The following is an 18,977-nucleotide window of genomic DNA, read 5'->3' as shown; positions in this document are numbered from 1 at the left end:
AAGAGAAAGCCAACATTTCCTACCTGGACTTAGAAACATTTCTCAAGGACTTATTCTCTTTGGTCTCTGACTTTGTAAGAAAACTACCCTTAAATACTGCAGAGATGGCAATGTTGTCAGAAACAGTATGCCTTCAGTAAAGATTTTTTAAGAGTTTCCAGCAAATTATGGTCCTTATATGCAGAAAACGTACATATTTTCTACAAGCAAGCCTGCTTTCTCTCCACAATTACACCCTTTTAACTGCCAAGGAGAAAGTTAAGCTGCTAACAGTCTGACTTAGGGAGACCACAGAGCTTCTTGACTGTCATCTTCCTATTTCCTCTGATCAGATTTGGCAGCTGGGGATGAATTGCATTAAACTTTGCCTGTGTCTGCTGACCCAAATGCTTTAGTAAGAGAGAAAACCTTCTTCAGGGTGTATAAAGAGTGACTGACATAGACAACAACCCCAGGTTTGACTGAAGGTTCTGTGAGTGAGATCCCTGGCTACAAGGGGAGTGATCAACAGCACATTTCCCTGAGCATCCAGAACCACTAACATAATCCCGCTCTAACTTCTGCTTACTTAGGGGAGCTACATTTGCTAAATCCTCCTAGGTGTGTACTGAAATACTTCTTACCAAGATCTGGTCCAATTTAAAGCACACTGTAGCCATCTCCACAATATTCAACCCCCAGCTAAGATGAGAGGGCTCTCCGTGCCCTCTTGCTGGGGCCAAAAGGCTCTTTGGCATCTTGTCTGCAGCCTCCAACTTGTTCTCACCAATTCCAGTTGCACTGTATCCTTTTTTAGCCATCTGAGGGTACAAAATGTTACCTGAAGGATCCCTAAGGCTACTTGATGCAAGGAAAAGAGAAGAGTATCTGTTACAAGGGAGAATTTCTGGCCTTTTCTCTGTCCTCTGCTGCTTCAATATAGATAATGACAAAGGGAGTCACAGGCCATGAAGCTGATGATGCTCAGCAGAGTCCAGCCTCTCAAAGCCTGAGGAATACAAACTCCTGACACAGACAGAGGTGCAACACCAGCAGAACCATGGATTATCCCATTTTCTCCAGTTAGGATTTTATTATGGCCCAACAAGGGGTGATGCCCTCACTGACACACACTGAATTTGTGATTGTCTCAAGGCAGCAAGGCCCAGAGCAGCTCCTTTTTTTGGAGTCATGCCTCATTTATGTTGCACTTACATTTTTTGCTCACCTCAAAAAAGAAATCTTGGTAATTATAAAATTCTTAAAACAGGTTAGATAGTCTGTTAAGGCAAATCCACTTAGCAGCCTGTGTGATGTCCCCTTTCTTATCTTCTCCCTGTGTACATACAAACTGTCCCTCCCTCCTTATAATGACAGAGGTCATAATCAATCCCCTTCTTCTTTTCATGTAGTTTAATACAAAACTTCTCTACAAGTAAGCCTTTCTACCTTGCACATTAAGCTAAATGTCCCCTTCCCAGCCTTCCAACTCACTGCTGCACTTGGGCTTCATTTAGTCCAATGCTTGAAGAGCTGTTGCTAAAATGATCTTTGCGCTTTTCTTTGTTGGGTTTGCCTGTATATCAAAATAAGAATCTTGTCCTTGACTTTGTTTCTTTTTAAGCTATACTGTCAATTTTGGATTTCCTTTCTGTTACCCAAATACCTTCTTTCCCTGTATCCTTTCTGCCACGGAAAGTGCTCTTTGATGGAGTGTTATTTTCATATGCACCCTAGTGTTCCCCTTTACTGGGACCATGTCAACTTCTGATGTCCAAACACATAAGAAGTTGTGATTGTACAAGAGATTGTAGAAGATTTCTTACGCTAAGAATGTGTAAGAAATAGGCGCTGATCATTCTTCAGGAAATTCATATCCCAGTGTGTTTAGATCTCTGGCCTCGTTGTTTGGAGAGCCATGCTCTGAAAGATACAAAGAGCAGTAAACCCTGCTACTTTCTAATAGTGTCAATCTCCTCTACCAATAAATAATCTCCAAAGTTAAACCACACATATTACCATCTCCTTTTCTTCTCACCCTGAAAAAATATGCTCTGAAGTCAAGATAAGAAGTTACCAGATTATAGAATCCACTTGCATATTCAAAAATTCTCTTGAGGTGTGACAGAAGAATAAATTATGTAATGCTGCTGAGAGATATTTGAAAATATGGATATTTATCTGTTACATACCATAATGTAAGGTCCACTCTCAGATTAACTAATATCAAGTAATCACAACTTTATAAATATCCTGATTACCTCTAGAAAGATTTCTAGGATATTAGCAAATAGTAAGGTATTTGCTCATCATTATGTGTGCCAGATAAGTCATTCCTATCATAGAAAACTAAGAAAACCTAAAGATGGTGGAAGTTAGCTTTGCATGGAGGATGCAGATTTGGAGAAGTAACTATTTACCTTAAGCAAAATTGATTAGCAAGAAACTTCTCAGAGTTCTTAAGACCAGCCTTAAACTTAAACTTGTTAGTTTCTATTAAACTGTCTACCAGTGTCTTTCTGTAAAGAAATAGTAAAAATTTTGTAACAGTAAAAGAGTTTCTACTGAAACTTTGTTTTCCTGTGAGGAAATTTACTGGTTGTCACAGTCAATAGTAAAAGAAAAAAAAAAAAAGGCACCTGGCTGCTTCAGGTGGTTTTGTTTTCAGATTTTGTAGTGTTTTGGCTTCTAAAAAGATGCAGAATTTCCAGACCATATAATTTTGGATGCTAACTGTGTTTTGTCCCACATACTTGTAATCTGAACACATTTGAGATAATTTCTCTGAAAACAAGGATTCACTCTTTATTTTCAGGCTATGGTGTGCTGTCCATTCTTGAAAGAGAATTCCCCAGTGTTACTGGTGAGGTTAAAGTGATTTAGGGCCTTTTTTGCCAGAGAAGAAATTCAATTTTCTGTCTAGCTTAACATTGTAATAGTTATCTTTGGGGGCTTGATTCAGGCTTGCTGATGTCCATCAGGCTCGTTGCACTGCTCACAGAGCCAATATCATCAAATTTTCATTTGGCTTTGGTCACTATTGCCTGATTTCCAATATACTTTATCATTACACTCACAGCTAGTTTTATTTAGATCAGAACTGTTGATACAGGGATTATTTAGTTTTTTTTTTTTTTATTAACCTGTGCAGCCGTTGCTCCCCATAATTAATGCAGTACATCTAGGAGGTGTTCCAGACAGACCTGTGTGAAGGCAGTCTAGTCCACATTCAAAAATGTATCTTGACATTTTATAAGAAGAGTTTCCTTCTTTCTTGACTTTACTGTGAGGTCAATAATTTTCCGTAAGTTTATGTGAGGAAAAAGTTTGTTGAAACAATATCCAGGGCCTCTTTTTAACAATAATTTTCCTTTGCTATATCTTGCCAAGATTATTTAAGCCTCCCAGTGCATGTTTATAGGAAGCCTGGACAATGATGGAAGGAGGATTCATTTTTTTGAGATCTTGTTCAAAAGTCTCAGTACTTCATTGCTTTATTAAAAAAGAGAATTTTTACCCTGCTGAAGCTTTCTGATTCCTGGGAGAAATGTGTTTTCCCAGGTTACTCCAAGGTCCATAGTACACATATTTACACCCAACAGGCAGTCATGGTGCATGCCTTTACCGTGGTGGATATACTCCAGAGGTGGATCTATTCCAGACCCTTTGTCACCTGCTGGCCCCTCACCTGAGCCCTGCCAGGCTCTGGCAGAGCTTTCTGCTCCCTGTACCAGGGATAAGATTTCAAACCAGGGCTGTAAAGCAAATGCAGAGCTCTTCCAAGATAGGCTTGGCTAATGCTGCCTTCAGATGGAACGAGCAAATGTTTACTGGAGGCTATGACACGGCTTTGACTCACCTTTGCCTTCAAGTTTGTCCAGTTTTGAGTACTGTGGATTTCACTGACAGTTAATTTCCTTTGTTGCTTGTTAACTGCTGTTCTTCTTTTATTAAGTATGGAACAAACAAAGGAGAAGATGTACAGAAGTCAAGACCAGTCTGTTTTCTAGGCAGAAGGATCTGAACACTCACCAAGAGAGCGCTACAAATCTCTTTGCAAGATTTTGGCACATGCTTAAAGCATTTCTGCTCATTATAACACCAATTATAGAGCAGGATATGCCCATGGATGTGTCCTGGGACACTCAAAGAGCCTCACCCTCCCCAGTGCTGGTACAAATCTTCTGTACAGTGACATGCTCCATGGTGTTTTGCAGATACATAACAAATTACAGGCTCTGGGATTGGCTCAAGCAAGAGAGCAGGCTTGGGGCAGCAGTGGGAGAGAGGTTGGTGTTGGAGAGAATTGGACTCCTAATCTTGGAAACTGAGAAATCAGTATTTTTGAGCAGAATACCTCTCCAGATGGATGAGTCCTGCTCCTACTCAAAATTCACTCAGAAAAAGCTGTGGAGAGGCCCTCACTGGCATGACACTTCATGTAGGCTGTGTCCCTTTTGGGATTTCCCAGCAGAGGTCTGTCTCATCAGAGCCATGCCAATACAGGCATCATTCTTCATTTCCTGCAGAGAAACTCGCAAGAGGTGAAGCTTTGAGAACAGCCCTCTCCCTTTTCCAAACTGCATTCCCATCAGAAAACTTGGAGAAGTTATGATAGGAAAAATTGTTTGTTTTTTTGTTTCTTTAGTTGTGTGTTCTCAAACTGTTTTGAAGGGTTTATAAACCAGGGCATGCAGCTTTGTAATGGATAATCTGCATACTTACTCATACCCTGACTACAGGCCAGAGGCTTCTCTGTGACAACAAATGAGTTCTGACTGGGCACCAGGTCTGAAAAATATATGTACGCATTGTCAGTGCACATCTGGAATTTAGAACTGCTAATGGATATGCTGTGATAGAAAAGAAAAGTGTCTGGCCAATAAACTTGGTTTATATATTTATTTTAAAAAGCATTACCACATTTCTGGCTAGTAGCCTTTCATCCCCTAGACTTTACACCAGTGCATCTGGAATGCTAAGCAGCTCTTTCAGGGATGCAGCCATATCCCAAAAAGCACCTTTTAATTTGAAATAACTTTAAAAACTAATTAAAAAGGAGGAAGGCTTACATACCTACCCTGTATATCAGCTCCTACAATCTCAGAAACCACAGGTGAGAATTCTCTCTCAGACTCTCTGTCAACCTACTTTATTTTCCAGGGTGCTATGAACATGTGCAGCTGTCTTTGAATAATATATTTTGACCTCATTACAAGTACAACTCAAAAGAGCAATTGTGAGTTACTTTTTCCCAGGACTAGCAGTGGAAGTCTGAGCATTTTGAGTTCCTACAAGTCACTCTGACCCCCTTGTCACCATATTTATTGAACCCTCAGGCAGAGCTCAGCTCAACTTCTGTAGGGGCAGGGAAGCCACGTTTGTCAACTCAGCCTCTCTCCAGTGCTGGGAAACAGCAGTAAAAGAAAGCATCAGAGACCAGCAAAGAGAGAAAACTGCAAGATCACTGCCTCTCCAGGCATGCTCATAGGCAGCCACCAGAAAAATTCATTCCACAACGATGCATGAAGAGTATTTCAGCCAAGTTGAAGGCAAGTCTTGTTTACAGGCCACCTTTACAGCTCTGAAGCTCTGCCAGGGACAGTGTTTCACATCTTGATGCAGAGGCAATGTCAAAAGCTTCTCCACATAGAGGTTGTCTTTCATCTTATTGATGTTTGCTTCTGCAAATCCCATACCTGTGCGCTGTGTGCTCTGTGCACAGAGTATTTTTTAGGCAGGAGCCAACTCCAAGCTCCATACTCCCATGTATGTTTAAGTGAGGATTTGTAGGGCTGGAGTACTGAAAGCCCGGAGAACCAGAGACACATTTTCACTTTCCTGTCTCAACACTAGGAATTAGGCTCAAACTGTGGAACTAGGTGTAAAATACCAGCTTTTTATGATCACTCAGATGGCTTACTGGTAGCTGTTTTGATGTCCACATGATGGCATTGCAGGCACATGGGGGATATGAAGAAAAACAATTCATGACCCTCCTTCCCATCCATTTTCCACCCAAGCTCCCATGATTGGCTTCATCAACAAAACCAGAACCAGCCCAGTCAGTGCTTTATAAAGCTTTATTGCAAGATGTGTTTACATAATGCTGTAGAGGTGAGCTTTTTAACTACTTATATCAAGAACTTTTGGACACTGGTCTGCAGTCAGTTTTCCATATTGACCCTGCATGGCACAGAAAAAAAAATAGGGTGTGATTGGATCTTTCCAGACAGTTAAGTGGGAAGAGTGGGGGGAGAAGAGGCAGATAAAAATAAAATCCCCCCTAGTTTACACTAAATGTGACACAGCTTCTGAAGGATCAATACAAATGGTAGGTGAGCTTCGTGTGTAATAAAATCTTAAAAGAGTAATTCAAGTTCTTTATGAAATAGAACAGAAACAAAAATGCATTTTCATGGACAATTAAATTTAACACAGAATGAATTCATCTAAAATGAGAAAACAACAAACAAATCCAAATACTCAACCAAAAGGACCTGTAGATAATATCTCTGACCATGCATGGCTTGTTTTTTAAATTACAATTCACAGAATAACACTGCTGGAGAGCCTATTTTACACTATGCTACACAGAACATGGAAAAACATGAGTAGTGACATTTACACAATTTTACAGTATTTCTCCCTTGTCTAAGAAACACGTCCTCTTCTACTTTACATTTTTTTACAATTCCCAGCTCACAAAAAAAGGACACTATATGCGCAAAGACAGTCTTTAAAAAGGAGAAATGTATCCAATGCTACAAATAAACCTTTTCTTTCACAGAAGCCTCTGTATTAGATAGTGATTAAACAAAATATATCTCTATCTGCCACTCAATGTGAAATGGGACTAATTAGAATTTTTTTTTTTGGCATAAACTTCAAACTATACATCTCTGAAACTCCTTGCTATGTAACTATTAAACTGCTTGCCAAAAACTTCCTGGGGTCACATCTGAAATGCCAATTGAGCCAGTTGCTGCCCCAGTTGAAGCAAAGGAAGGTGGGCCTTACATGCTGTTCAAATGTTTGTGAATGGTTTTCAATGGTTGCCTACAACCAAGCATTTTCTCATTCAAAACCACTTCAGTTTATTTTCTTTCAGAGCCTGCAAGTACCTGGCAGTTTCTCCTCCAGAGGAACATCAACATTCATATCCCTTCCAGCTTAAACAAGTGTTTCTTGCATCCTGTTGCTGCAAGCACAGAGCCACATCCAGCTGTGTCCTGGGGTCAGGCTGCCCACCAGTGCACACTGAGCCTGCCTTGAAGGTAATGGGAGGATTAGAACATGTGCAGTGAGCTACAGAAGTGAAAAGGAGAGAGGAATATGCTCCTGCTTCTGCCTAACACCATGTCCCCGTGCATCCTTTGGATAGAGGCAGGCAGTGCGTGCACCTGCCCATGAGCTGCAGTGGAAGGAGGAAGGATGAGGGATGTGAAACTGGTGGGCTGGCTCCTTGTTCCCATTTCATCTCTGTGAAATCAAAGCATTGCAATAGCTACAGCTGCACAGTGAACCTGAACACAGACAACTGCCCTCAGCCACATGGCTTCCAAAGCCTTTTGGACAGCCACTTGCTGTGGTTACATCCCCAGGGAGGCTGCTGCAGGGCAGGTGTTTGACAAAAGGAACCATTCCTGCACCTACAATGGCATTGTGCCTCTGGACATTGCGGTGGTTGTTGAAGTCCTCAAATGTAACTTCTCAATGGCTTTTAGGGTTGGCCAGGGTACATCTGGAGCACAGCACACCAGGGATTTAAGGTGCTGTCCTGTGGAACCTTACAGGAGGCCCTTGCTGTTCACTCACATCATGACTGACTCAAAATTTCTGTTAAATTGGGACAATAACTCATATCTTTATATTGATATGTGAGGATCCATTACGCTAAAGTCAAATTCTTGTTTATCTACAAAACTGATGTGTTATTTTGTTGACAGAATCAACCACTGCAAAGATTCACTAAAAAAGGGTGTCAAAAGAGAAAAAGAAACGTATTTTTAAAACCATGTTTGAAGCTACTTCCAGTATTTAAGGGAGAAAGAAAGATCCTCATTAAGCCACCTTTTTTTTTGTTGTTGATTTTGGATTATGGACAAGGAGCTATCAAACAGAAAGGTCATACATAGCAGCCAAGGGGCTATAAAACATCTGGAATCCATGAATCTGGTGCCTGGCCTGACTGAAAAGTGAAGAGTGATGAATTTAACTTTTGTGAGGGATCTTTTACTCTTGAGTGTGGCACACAAGCATTCCCTGGGGGTTTCTTCACTGCAACTGCTACTGAGCATTGTCTCCACTTGGGAGTGAGATTATAGAAAGCATTTTTAAACATCAAGTGAGATGAAAGAAAATTAGGATAGCTTCCCTTTCATGTTATTTCATGTGCTAAAGCTTACCTCAGCATCTGGATCAGGAAGGCTTTATGGTGGCAGTCAAGCAGACACAGTGCTCTGGGCACTGCATCGGCAGCTGACCATATCTATTGGAAAGGGAAGAGAGGTAGTTATTATGGCTGCAAGTGTTTAAAAACAGCCTTCATGGATCTCTGAGTGAGAAATGGGAACATGTGTTACTACGTTGTGTATCCAAGATTTTTATATTTGTCAGAAAGCAATCCATATCTCACACAAAACTTGTCTTAAACCAAGAGTTACATCCTTATGGTGGGCTCTTCCAATCATGGAAGGGCAGGCAGCAGCTCAAAACCTGAAGGTTATAACCTCACTAGACAGAGGGAGGCATACAGATATAATGAATTCCTCCACTTCATCTGCAATCCACTAGTTAGATGAAGGGGAAAAATTCCTCCACTTCATCTGCAATCCACTTGAATTGGATTGAATCCACCTGCATCCAGATGAAGGGGAAGAAATGTTATTCCCATAATCAGGGCATGCTGGCACTCTGGAGGAAATACTGCCCCCTTACAGATTAGTTGGTCTTTTTTATCAGGAACCAACATGGAAATCTGTAGTTACAGGAAATCCTGTAGTTACTGTGCTACACTGTGTCTGATCATCTTGTTGCAATAAATGGTGAGGACAGTGGAATTGATCTGATTGTATACTAATGCATAAGCAAGACCAAGTTATTCCTCAGAAAATTTGCTGTCAGTTTTACAGATAGAGAGCACAAACCAAAAAACAAATGCCATGGAAGAACAGAAAAGGAAGAATCTGCTTCACACGTAAGACACATCCAGAGAATCTGAAAGAAACCACCTTTTTTTTTCACTGAACCTATCCCAACCTCTATTATTCCCCATACTTAATGTTCTCCTTGGTAAGGAGCATATAAAGTTTTGTGCAATTTTTGCACAATTTGGAAAATACATCTGCCCAACCATTAGTAATTCACCAGCTATGGCATGTCTCAGAGACAGATACTGTACTATGCTTAAATGAAATACAAATTTGTTCCCTGTTCGAAAGTGGCCACCAACAGCCAAGTGGTCACGAATTTTGCACATTCAGCATATTTTAATTAAAATATTAATTTTTAAAGACTTGTTTGATTTTTCTACCTCCAATCAAATATAGAATCTCTGACAGCATAAATGTACTTTGTTGCATTTTTGGTTTTTTTATCACTTAGCAAGTAGGACAGTTCAACATGACAATTTACATTCAGGGTGTCTTCCTCTTCTTTCAGACTTCAAACACCTCCACGAACCCCCATTACCTTCAGTTCTTTGTTCTAAGCATCCTTAAGCAAGATTTTAAAAGTCCATAGTGGTGAGCAGCACATAAAGATCCACTTTAAAATCCAGATGCTCATAGGTCTTGCCTATTTTACAGTGAAATTAGTTATATGCCATTTTGTTTCCTAACCAGCTCCTTCCTTTCCATAGCCTTCAAACACACAACATATTGTATTGATTACCCAACTACCACCTCCTGTCTACTTGTAAAATTGGTTTTTTAACAAATTGAGGGGAAAACCACATCAAACTCAATGCTGTTCTTAAGAACCATTGCTCATTAATGACTTTTTATTCTATGGGAGATTCAAGGCATCAGCAGACAAAGAATGAAATGTTACAATCAAGAGTGTGGACAGCATAGGTAGGATGTTCAGCCACAGGTCTCTCTGCAGCGTTGCCACCTACCTGGCTCTGCCATCACTTGGATGCTGTGCTCAGTGCAATGTGATGGATGACCATGGTTTCAGAGTTTTATTGTGTTTGGTTCAACTCTCTTGAACAATCTCCACTGACTATCCTGTCCTTAAAGAGAGCAGAGTAGAATAATCTGAAATACCTGACCTAGCCTGGGTGCCAGAAGCAACATTGCTATGGCATTAGGACCCCAGCACAGATTATTATTTAACTCTATTTTCCAAGAATGTTTTGCAGCCAAAATGGAACCCTGTTACCATGACTAAACTGCTGCAGCTCCTCAGTTAACCAGCTTGAAGAAAGTCTTAGTTGTTACTGCTGTGCAGACATACCCTTAATCTGAGAAGCTAAGGCAATGGAAAGAGACAATCTTGTGCATCCTTGAGGATCTATTGGACATATACAGACTTTGGCTTAAAAAGTTCCCTTTATGTTATTGTTGTTTGCAGTTTGCAGTTCACTGGCTGGGGTGACTGTTCAATTAATCTTCACTGCTGTACATGTCCTCCACTTAAAGGCAGATGGGTTGACTAAAGGTTCTTCAAACATGCTGAGGGCAGTTATAAAAGTCAGTTATAAAACTGTGAGATAAGGGCAAATATATTGGAGCTGTTTACTGTAGTACTCACTCCACTGGTATCAAGGATAATCACAAAAAACCAGTAAAGAACAGCAAAAACACAGCAGGCTTTTTAGCAGGGCTATTTCATATTCAGATTCATGAAATTGAAATAAAATCACCACCACGTTATCTTGCAGCAGAGAAAAGCAGCATGAAGGGCACAGGCAAGTGAACAAAACTTCTTGATCTTAGCATCCAAATGCATTTATCGAGCATGTAAAATTGCTGACGTAGATCTCTCTGAGACTGTACAAATGCAGAGTACAACCACAGCTCAACAAGAGGGGGGAATTGTGTTCTCTCCTCTGTGTGCATGCTGCTATGTACAGTGTGGGTGTGCATTAATGCACATGAATTCAGTATCCTAAACTCTCCACTTGTATTGCAGGCCATGGCCTGCCCCACAGGGTGAGTCACACTGAACAACACTGAGTTCCTGCAAAAAAGACATTCTTTTCCTCCTGTCCAGGTGGAACAGTAAGGCCCCACAGTGAAAATCATGGTCCAGCTGGCTTCAGCAAAAGCATGATTTCACACCATGACTGCATATGTACAGATACATGCACACATGTCCACACATTCATTCTGTACATATACAAAGGTACACATACATTTTTACATTCTTTGGAGGCAAAATAATAAAATACCCAACAAACCGCAGGGTTGCACAGACTGTGCATCTTTGCTTAATGAATCTGCTTGAGGGAAATATGGGTTGCTGTAACAGGAGTTATTTTGCCTCTTTAAGGACTGTTCCTTGCATTGACAAAACACCATACATTTACAATGACTAAAACAGGGCACAAGGAAAGCCAACGTAAACACAGCTCACATAATGACAGATAACTTAGAGAGCCCCCTCCTACCCACATCAACACACCAGAGGAGAAAAAGCAGCCATGTGCTTTCACTTAGGGACACTCAAATGCTTCCTCAGTTACCGTCTGGATGTCATGCTGCGCTGTGGCACACCCTTCTTCTGCCCTGGATGTGGGGTTTTCTTTTTGTTGCTTATTAAAATTGAACTAACAGAGGAAGGGATGTTGGGAGCAGCAGAGGAGGCTGGCAGTCCAATGCCACGCTGAAGGGTTGTCAGCCTGTGTGCTTCAGATGATCGGCTCTTCTTGTGGCCACCTCTGGGATGTCAAACCTGCATCTCAGAAGTGCTGATGAGGCCCAGTGCTTTGGCTTCTTCTGGTGTTAGCCCACTCTTTAGTGTCCTTCTCACTGCACAGTCGTGAGTTCCAAAAGCAGACAAAACCAAAAAAAAACCCAAACAAAACAAAACAAAGCAAAAAACAACAGAGAAAATACAAACAATTAGAATCAGTAATTACACAAGACTTTCAGCTGCAAAATCCCCTGTTAACATGCAAGCTCAATCGAATCAAAAGTTGCTATCAATTTAGGGCCTCAAGTTCAGAAACACTGAGTAATGCCGTATGCCAAACTCATGGGAGCATCAACAGCAACTCCAAACAGTCAGGCAAAAATACATTTGTCATTTGACATTTAGTCAACAAAAAGTCTTAAGGAAAAATACCCCAGCTTCTTAAGAATTTCTTTTTCTCTGAAATTGTATCAGTTGATTTTCAGTCCATAGCAAGTATCATCTGCCCTATTATTTTATAATTTCATAAGAATTTTTTGAAAGAGCTTTGGGATCTTTATAGGGATCTATTGAATTTATCACTATTAAATCCTTTGAGAATCTTTTAATTTTTAAAACTCTCTCCCTCAACCAAAGTTAAAAGACGATAAAAATAACTACTTTATAGTTGATTTAAATCATTAAAATGACTGTTTTCATACATGCTCCCCTTTCCTTTGTAATGTTCCCCCATCCTAGCGCCATTTGTGCCCTCTTTGCTATTGGTAGTCTGCAGCATTTTAGCTGAATTTAAATGATAAATCTAAGCCAAAATCTTGTTTCTTAATTTTCCATAGAGTCTTCTGAACACTAGCCCTGACAAGAATTTTAAAATTTGTGATTGCCTTTTTTATTCAGAAACAAGTGACTGTGACTGCACACATTGAGCATCAGCGTCCTCCTAGTTTTACTGGTGCTTTGGTTTTCAGGTGGATGGGCTTTAATTCAAGACACAAATGAGGTGTTCACACTTTAACGTTCTTCAAGTACAAAATGCACACTGAGAAGTTCAAGCTTCATGCAAAGCATAAACAGTGACTTAATATTGAACAGAATACATTTGGAGCCTAGAAACAGTGAACTCTAGGGGAAATTAATCTTAAAGAAACCAATTGCAAAGAGTGGTCAAGGAGCTCTTGCATCATTTAGCACAATTAAGGTCTCTCATTTAGTGAGATATTCAGTCCATGTAACTGAAACTGGGTGGTCACACTCAACGGTTGATCAGGAGTGAGAGAAGGGAATGGATTGGCATAGAAAACAAGGGGATAAGATAAAGGAAGAATATGGCATATCTGAACATTTGATACCATGCAGGTTGAATGAGTGGGGTCTATTTCTGATTATCAAATCACTTTCATCAGATACTGATGTTAATCAAATGAGCTGGGAATGCCACATTTCTAGTTCCTCCATTATCAAACCCTCACTTGTAAACATTTTTCCAAAGCTCACTCCTTTCTCCTAGATTATTTGTATTATTAAACACCACCAGGGGCTGCATGAGAGCCTTTTTAGGATACCCAGTTTTTCCTACAGTACTGATCAGCAACATCTCCCAAGTTTACCAACGCTTAGCTTAAAGCACTGCAAGGTTAAATGAAACTGCCAAAACTAAGTTTAAAAAGACCAAAAAGTAGTACCAGGAGAGAAATAAACTTCAGAAAATGCTCTGGTCTCCTTGGTAAAGAACAGCCAACAGGATTTTTGAGTCAGTTTTTATCACTGGCATTCTTTCTGGCTTCTCAGATTTGATATGCAAAATGTCCATGGTGGTAAGTGGTAATTTCTAGACATATGCTGTGGAATACCTTAGGATCTTAAGGTCTCAGTGAATCACCCAATCCTTATTTCTATATCAAAATGAACTGTATGAGGAGTGCAGTGGAAGAGCAGTAGAAACATTTCTTTCATATTAAACCCAAAGATTTCCCTGTGTATTTCGCCTGCTTAGCTGCCTACACTGACTCTCCTCTGAATGCTTTTTTCTTTACCCTCTGTAACATCAACAGCCAAACATGGACCGTAGCTTGTTTGGCCACCAGACAACAGTGTCATGCTAAAAAACACAGGGGACCAAACTTTCCCAGGGTGGCTGTCTAGATGACATTTTATCTTCCCACTGATGCAAAAATGAACTGGAAAATCAAATGTGGAATGAATTTCCATGTTTTAGGCACTTCTGTGGAAGTGTCAAACCAAATGCATTCAGGACTACTCTCACACATATCCTCAACTCTCTCAGACCACAGTCACTCACCCACATTTTCAAACTAAGCACAGTAACTACTGTAAAACAAAGCTATTTTTTTCTTGTCAGACAGGAAGAGAACAAGTTGTTATTCCTGTTTGTAAACATTTCACAGGAACTGATGTACTCTGCTAACACTGGTTAGGTATCAGACTAAGCTAATTTCTGCTCCTATTTATGATAAGATAAATCTGGAACAACCTTTGTTAGGTCAGTACAATTGCTACTGCACAAATAATTGAGCTGAGACTCTATCTAACAATTGAAAAGAAAATTAGGGCCTCTGTAAATTCTGCCAAGCAGAACACAGTAGCTACATTCCTCCATCAGCCTGAGTAAGACAATTACTAGTTTACTAGGAAAAGCCAAATGGATCTACAATAATATATAGGCTTCTTTGAAGTAAACTACAGGAGTTTATATTCAGAAACCATAATTAGGAGCTAAAATACCATGGAAGAAACTATCTTCATGGAAAAGCAAGTAGTCTTCTTTATGTTAAACAAGGTAAGTCTCTGAATCTCCAGATGCCTACCTATCAAACATACTAAAGTATTAGACTGACATCTTTTTGTTTTAACCCTTTGATGACTGAAGGAAAGAAATCCTGTATGTAGCAGGCAGTAAAGACGAATGTCCTTTTCTGGGTTTGCCGTATGATTCACACAAGAATTCTGGAACCCAGCCTCACACTTGCATATTTTGTGCCACTGCAAAACAAGTAGGAATGGCAATATTCAATGAATTGCTGGGACATATGCAGCTGTAATTAAACAAAATTACAGCTAGGTTCTAACTTAGCTCTCCTTTAATACAGAGAATGATAACTTGGGTTTAAAATATTACAGCGACTCAAGGTATTAAGCAGGAAATTTCCAGCAGGAAAAAAGAAAAAACAGAGGAAAAAAACAAAGCTCCAAACAATGCAGAATTTTTGTAGTCATAATGAGATTGTCAAGAAAATAATAAAAAGCAAAGATGCGAAGAATATTTTCAGTGACAGAATGATTCCCATAAAAACTGATGGCTGCTGACTTGTATAAACTAAGCATGTGGGGCCAAATACTGCAATATTCTGTGGCTACTGGCAAGATTAAAGCTGTCCACTATCAATAGGCAACTGGAAGGATAACAGCTGACAGAACCATGGTCCAGACTCAAATGAGGGAATTCTTAAACCTACAATGCAACAGGCCAGTATGACACAAACAAAGCCACTTAGTGTTTCAAGTATTCTGTACTTAGGGAGATGAAAGTAGTTTAATAAAAGGTCTCTTTGATAAAAGTTGTATCTACTATGCAGAAATTACAGTACATTTCCTCATCTGTATCTTTACAGTGGATGGGCGCAGCATACATAGTAACACAAGTTCCAGCCCCACTATTTCTGCACTGATTTGTTGAATATAAAGGCTTGTGGGTGATGAAACCAGAAGAAGGCTGAGTTATCTACAGGAGCAAAAACTGCTGTGGGAGGTGGGTGAACCTGTCTTGACATTCTGTTACACAGTGTCCTCAGTCATTTGTCTATTTCCTCATAAAGCTTGGTAGGGCTCCTCTACCTTAGGTCATGAACATGTTCTGTCATCAAAACTGAATGCAGGGAGATATTTTCCTTCCATGTTTTATAGACAATGCAAAATTACATTTCTCAACCTAGGTCTTCACCCTCCCTGCTTCACTGAACTTTGTCATGCTTCTAACTGGACTAGACATAATATCTTGGCTTGTAAAACTCTTGGCCTGCTGCAGATCACATTAAACTGAGTTATGGAATGCATTTTGGAGGCAGTGACAATAAAAATAAGACTTTCAAATGACCTTTTAGGTTCTTTGGGCAATTTTTAAAACATTTGCTAAAGAAACATAACACAGAGAGAAAATAACTTTTACTCTTGTCACAAGCAAAGCCTGCTGAGATCCCATAACCAAGAAACTAAATGTTGTTTTTCTGGGGTTAGAGTGTATGATATTCTTTATTAATCATGAAATCTAGAATTCTATTTGATATTCTGGCACAATGCAGTGTGCTTAGGATGAACTCAATGACTTTGACTCTGCCTGTTGGGTCAAAATCTACAGAGACACACAGCCCTTGCTTTATGCTGGAACAGTTTTTAAAAAGACTAATTCCTGAAGTATAACTTCTCTCTTGGTCAGAGAACATAATTATCTAGGGTTTGGTTGTTTCTTTAAAGAGCAAATAGCACTTCTAATTTTCTCTTGCCATACTTTTTTTTTTTTTAAGATTCAACAAAGAGTAAAGATCAGTCTGGCTGGCAGCATTTATTCTTGCATTTGCAATGGCTTTTGGCATGTGTGTCTACATTTGTAGAGTGAGTCACTTGTAAGGCAGAATAGATGCGACCATTCTGCTCAGCAGTCACAGAATGAGTGCTTTTCCTGCTACAAAGATGTGGCAGCCACAGAATTTTCCCTCGATCCCAGCTGCAAAGGTAAAGCAGCAAGTTGCTGATTTGGAATGAAGAAAATTCCACATGGTGTAAATTACACAATGAGGACAGCAAAAAGGGCAGAATATAAGAGACAATACAGGCCAGCTCCATAATCTCATTTCATTTAATGTATTTTAGGGTTTTTTTTCTGTTACCTATCCACATACAGCTTGCACTCTTAAGTCTATGTTTTCATATATTTACATTTAACATATTGTTTTGGACTTTATTACAGTGAGTCCAGCAATGGCAATTTCCAACTCAAAAGTTCAATCCATACAGCCTTGCTCCTATTTTCTTATGTTAATCCTTGCCATATTTTTATGCCACTGTCTGTATAAGTTATGTTTAATTATGCATATATCATTGCTTAATATGAGTAAGCCTAAATGCTTCATAGAAATGCTGTAACATTTTGCGTAGCAATTTTCTTACAGAGATTTGTGGGTCAATTTTTGGAGTGTATCACACACTTCTCTGAAGTAGTACAGACAACTGAAATGTGGTCTTCGTCTGGGTCAGCCATATAGAAAGCTCTCAGAACCAACATATTGTTATGCATTATTATTCTGCAGCTTTGCTTTGAGTCCTGTCAGCACTTCATAGAGGGCACAAGTCTCTCCTAGCAAGATAATCCAGTAGGTCACAGCACCTTTGGGTGTTACTTATGGTGGCTGTGAGATAAAGAGGAGTCTAGCAGCAGGAAAGGACAAACTGGCACTTTATAAGGAAAGCTAAATTTGCTTTTTTCATCTCCAGGTGGCTTATATTATAGGGAACAAAAAGTAACATTGCTTTAGAGAACCTAGGCTGCATATGAAGAGCATATGTGTTTTCAAAGTAATATCTAACATGTAGTTGAAACTGTTAAAGCCTCCAACTTTATGTATTTCACAGATCATCATTTACACAGTCCCAACAGTAGGGCAGAAAAGATTTAACTCCTTCCTTGAAAGCCTTCTGTGACAAAATCCCCTTCATTTACATGAATTCCACTATGAAGAGTTACTACTAAAAGCAATCCTGCTCCCACCTCTCATAATTTCTCCCACTTAATTTCACCAGTCAGAAGTGATTCTACTAATAACAGGTAAAGTATCAACAGTATAAAGCTCACCAGCAACCAAGGCTGCATGACTGAGTATACAGTGAGTCATGACTGCGTCACTATACACTATTTTCAAGACCAGACTGTGCATTAAATATGCACAGGTTGGGAAAAGACAGGAGATGTTACACAAAAAGTAAATAATTTACTGTAAATGCTTAAGGCCTGCAGCCTTTACCTGTCATTTGGAATTTTAAAATGACTCACTAAGGGTATTTATCAGGCTCTGAACATAGAGATGTCTCTTGGAGAGTGACTTAGCAGAGGAGTGTGACCAAGCTTGAGCACCTGGACTCTGTGGAATGCAAATTAATTATTCCCATTACGAATCCACGCTGGGGAATAAAACAGTAAAAGGCATCTTCTCTATGAGCCCATCAGATGAAAAATAACTGTGATCAAAACAATCTTGTAAATTCCCTAATCAGATGGTGTTATTCTGCCTAGAGAAAGCCACATATACATTTTTTTCTTGACCACAGTGCTGGGACAAGATAAATGCAAAATAGCTTTTTGTGAAACATTTTTCTTCTTCTTTTAAGAGAGACTTCCCTCCAAATACTCCTGACATTCGTGTCCAAGCAAATCCCTGCCTTCCCAGCTCCTCCTGCTAATCTCCTTGGTGGCAGCAGAGGGCTCCCTTTGGCAGCGGTGGCAGCGCCCTGCTCTGGAAAGCCACACAGGAGATGGTGTTTGTTTGCTGCACCTCTTCAGAAAGGCAGCATGAAAGCCTCCCTGTACCTCTCTGCCTTCTCTCCTTCTCAGATGAGGCTTTCCAGAAGAACTCAGTGATTTTGTCAGCCAGCAATTCACTGCTGCCGAGTTCTTACTAGGATGCTGAAAGACATGATCTTTCAGGAAGGAAGGATGATGAAAATAAGGCATAAATTACTGACCGGAGAAACATTTGTAACTTACTTTAATACTGAGAGAAAGAAAACAAAATACATATCCTATCAACTTCGGATTAATGGTGTGCAAATCAACTATCCCCATTTTCTTAGATACTTAAAACTTAGGAATCCTACTTTTGGGAATGAATCCTGTGACAAGAATTCAAAAGCCTTTACCTGTAAAAGATATCAATTTAAATGAAATCAGAGGACAATACAGATGAATTCACTGATGCAGTGAATGGCAAACTGGCAAAAGTGAAAACAATTTGTATGTCCTGTAAGATGCAAACAAATGGAGTAAAGTTATTTCTTCTTCCTACAGAACTACAGTTGAAAAAGTTGAAAAACTGTGTAGCATAATGGTATTTATATAGAAAATGTCAATG

At 39.7% G+C, this 18,977-nt stretch overlaps 1 protein-coding gene and 1 long non-coding RNA gene across 2 annotated transcripts in view; both read right to left on the bottom strand.

Moving 5' to 3' along the window:
• Positions 1 to 6,044: 6,044 nt before the first annotated feature.
• On the bottom strand, positions 6,045 to 8,778 carry LOC115947729. The gene is made up of 2 exons (XR_004081581.1): positions 7,632 to 8,778; positions 6,045 to 7,382 (listed from the first exon to the last, which is right to left on the bottom strand). It is a non-coding gene; the product is annotated as an uncharacterized LOC115947729 (long non-coding RNA).
• Positions 8,779 to 8,861: 83 nt separating this feature from the next.
• Positions 8,862 to 18,977, bottom strand: part of FHOD3 (formin homology 2 domain containing 3) — a 334,937-nt gene continuing 324,821 nt past the window's right edge. Inside the window, exon 29 of the mRNA XM_031055632.1 lies at positions 8,862 to 11,957. Within this exon, the coding sequence (XP_030911492.1) occupies positions 11,875 to 11,957 (83 nt within the window). The 3' untranslated portion in view covers positions 8,862 to 11,874. The remainder of the gene's footprint in view (positions 11,958 to 18,977) is intronic.

Source organism: Geospiza fortis, unplaced genomic scaffold (genome assembly GCF_000277835.1).
Source record: "Geospiza fortis unplaced genomic scaffold, GeoFor_1.0 scaffold206, whole genome shotgun sequence".
Lineage (NCBI taxonomy): Eukaryota > Metazoa > Chordata > Aves > Passeriformes > Thraupidae > Geospiza > Geospiza fortis.
Note: the sequence above shows the minus strand (reverse complement) of the source record. Positions and strands in the feature narration are given on the sequence as shown.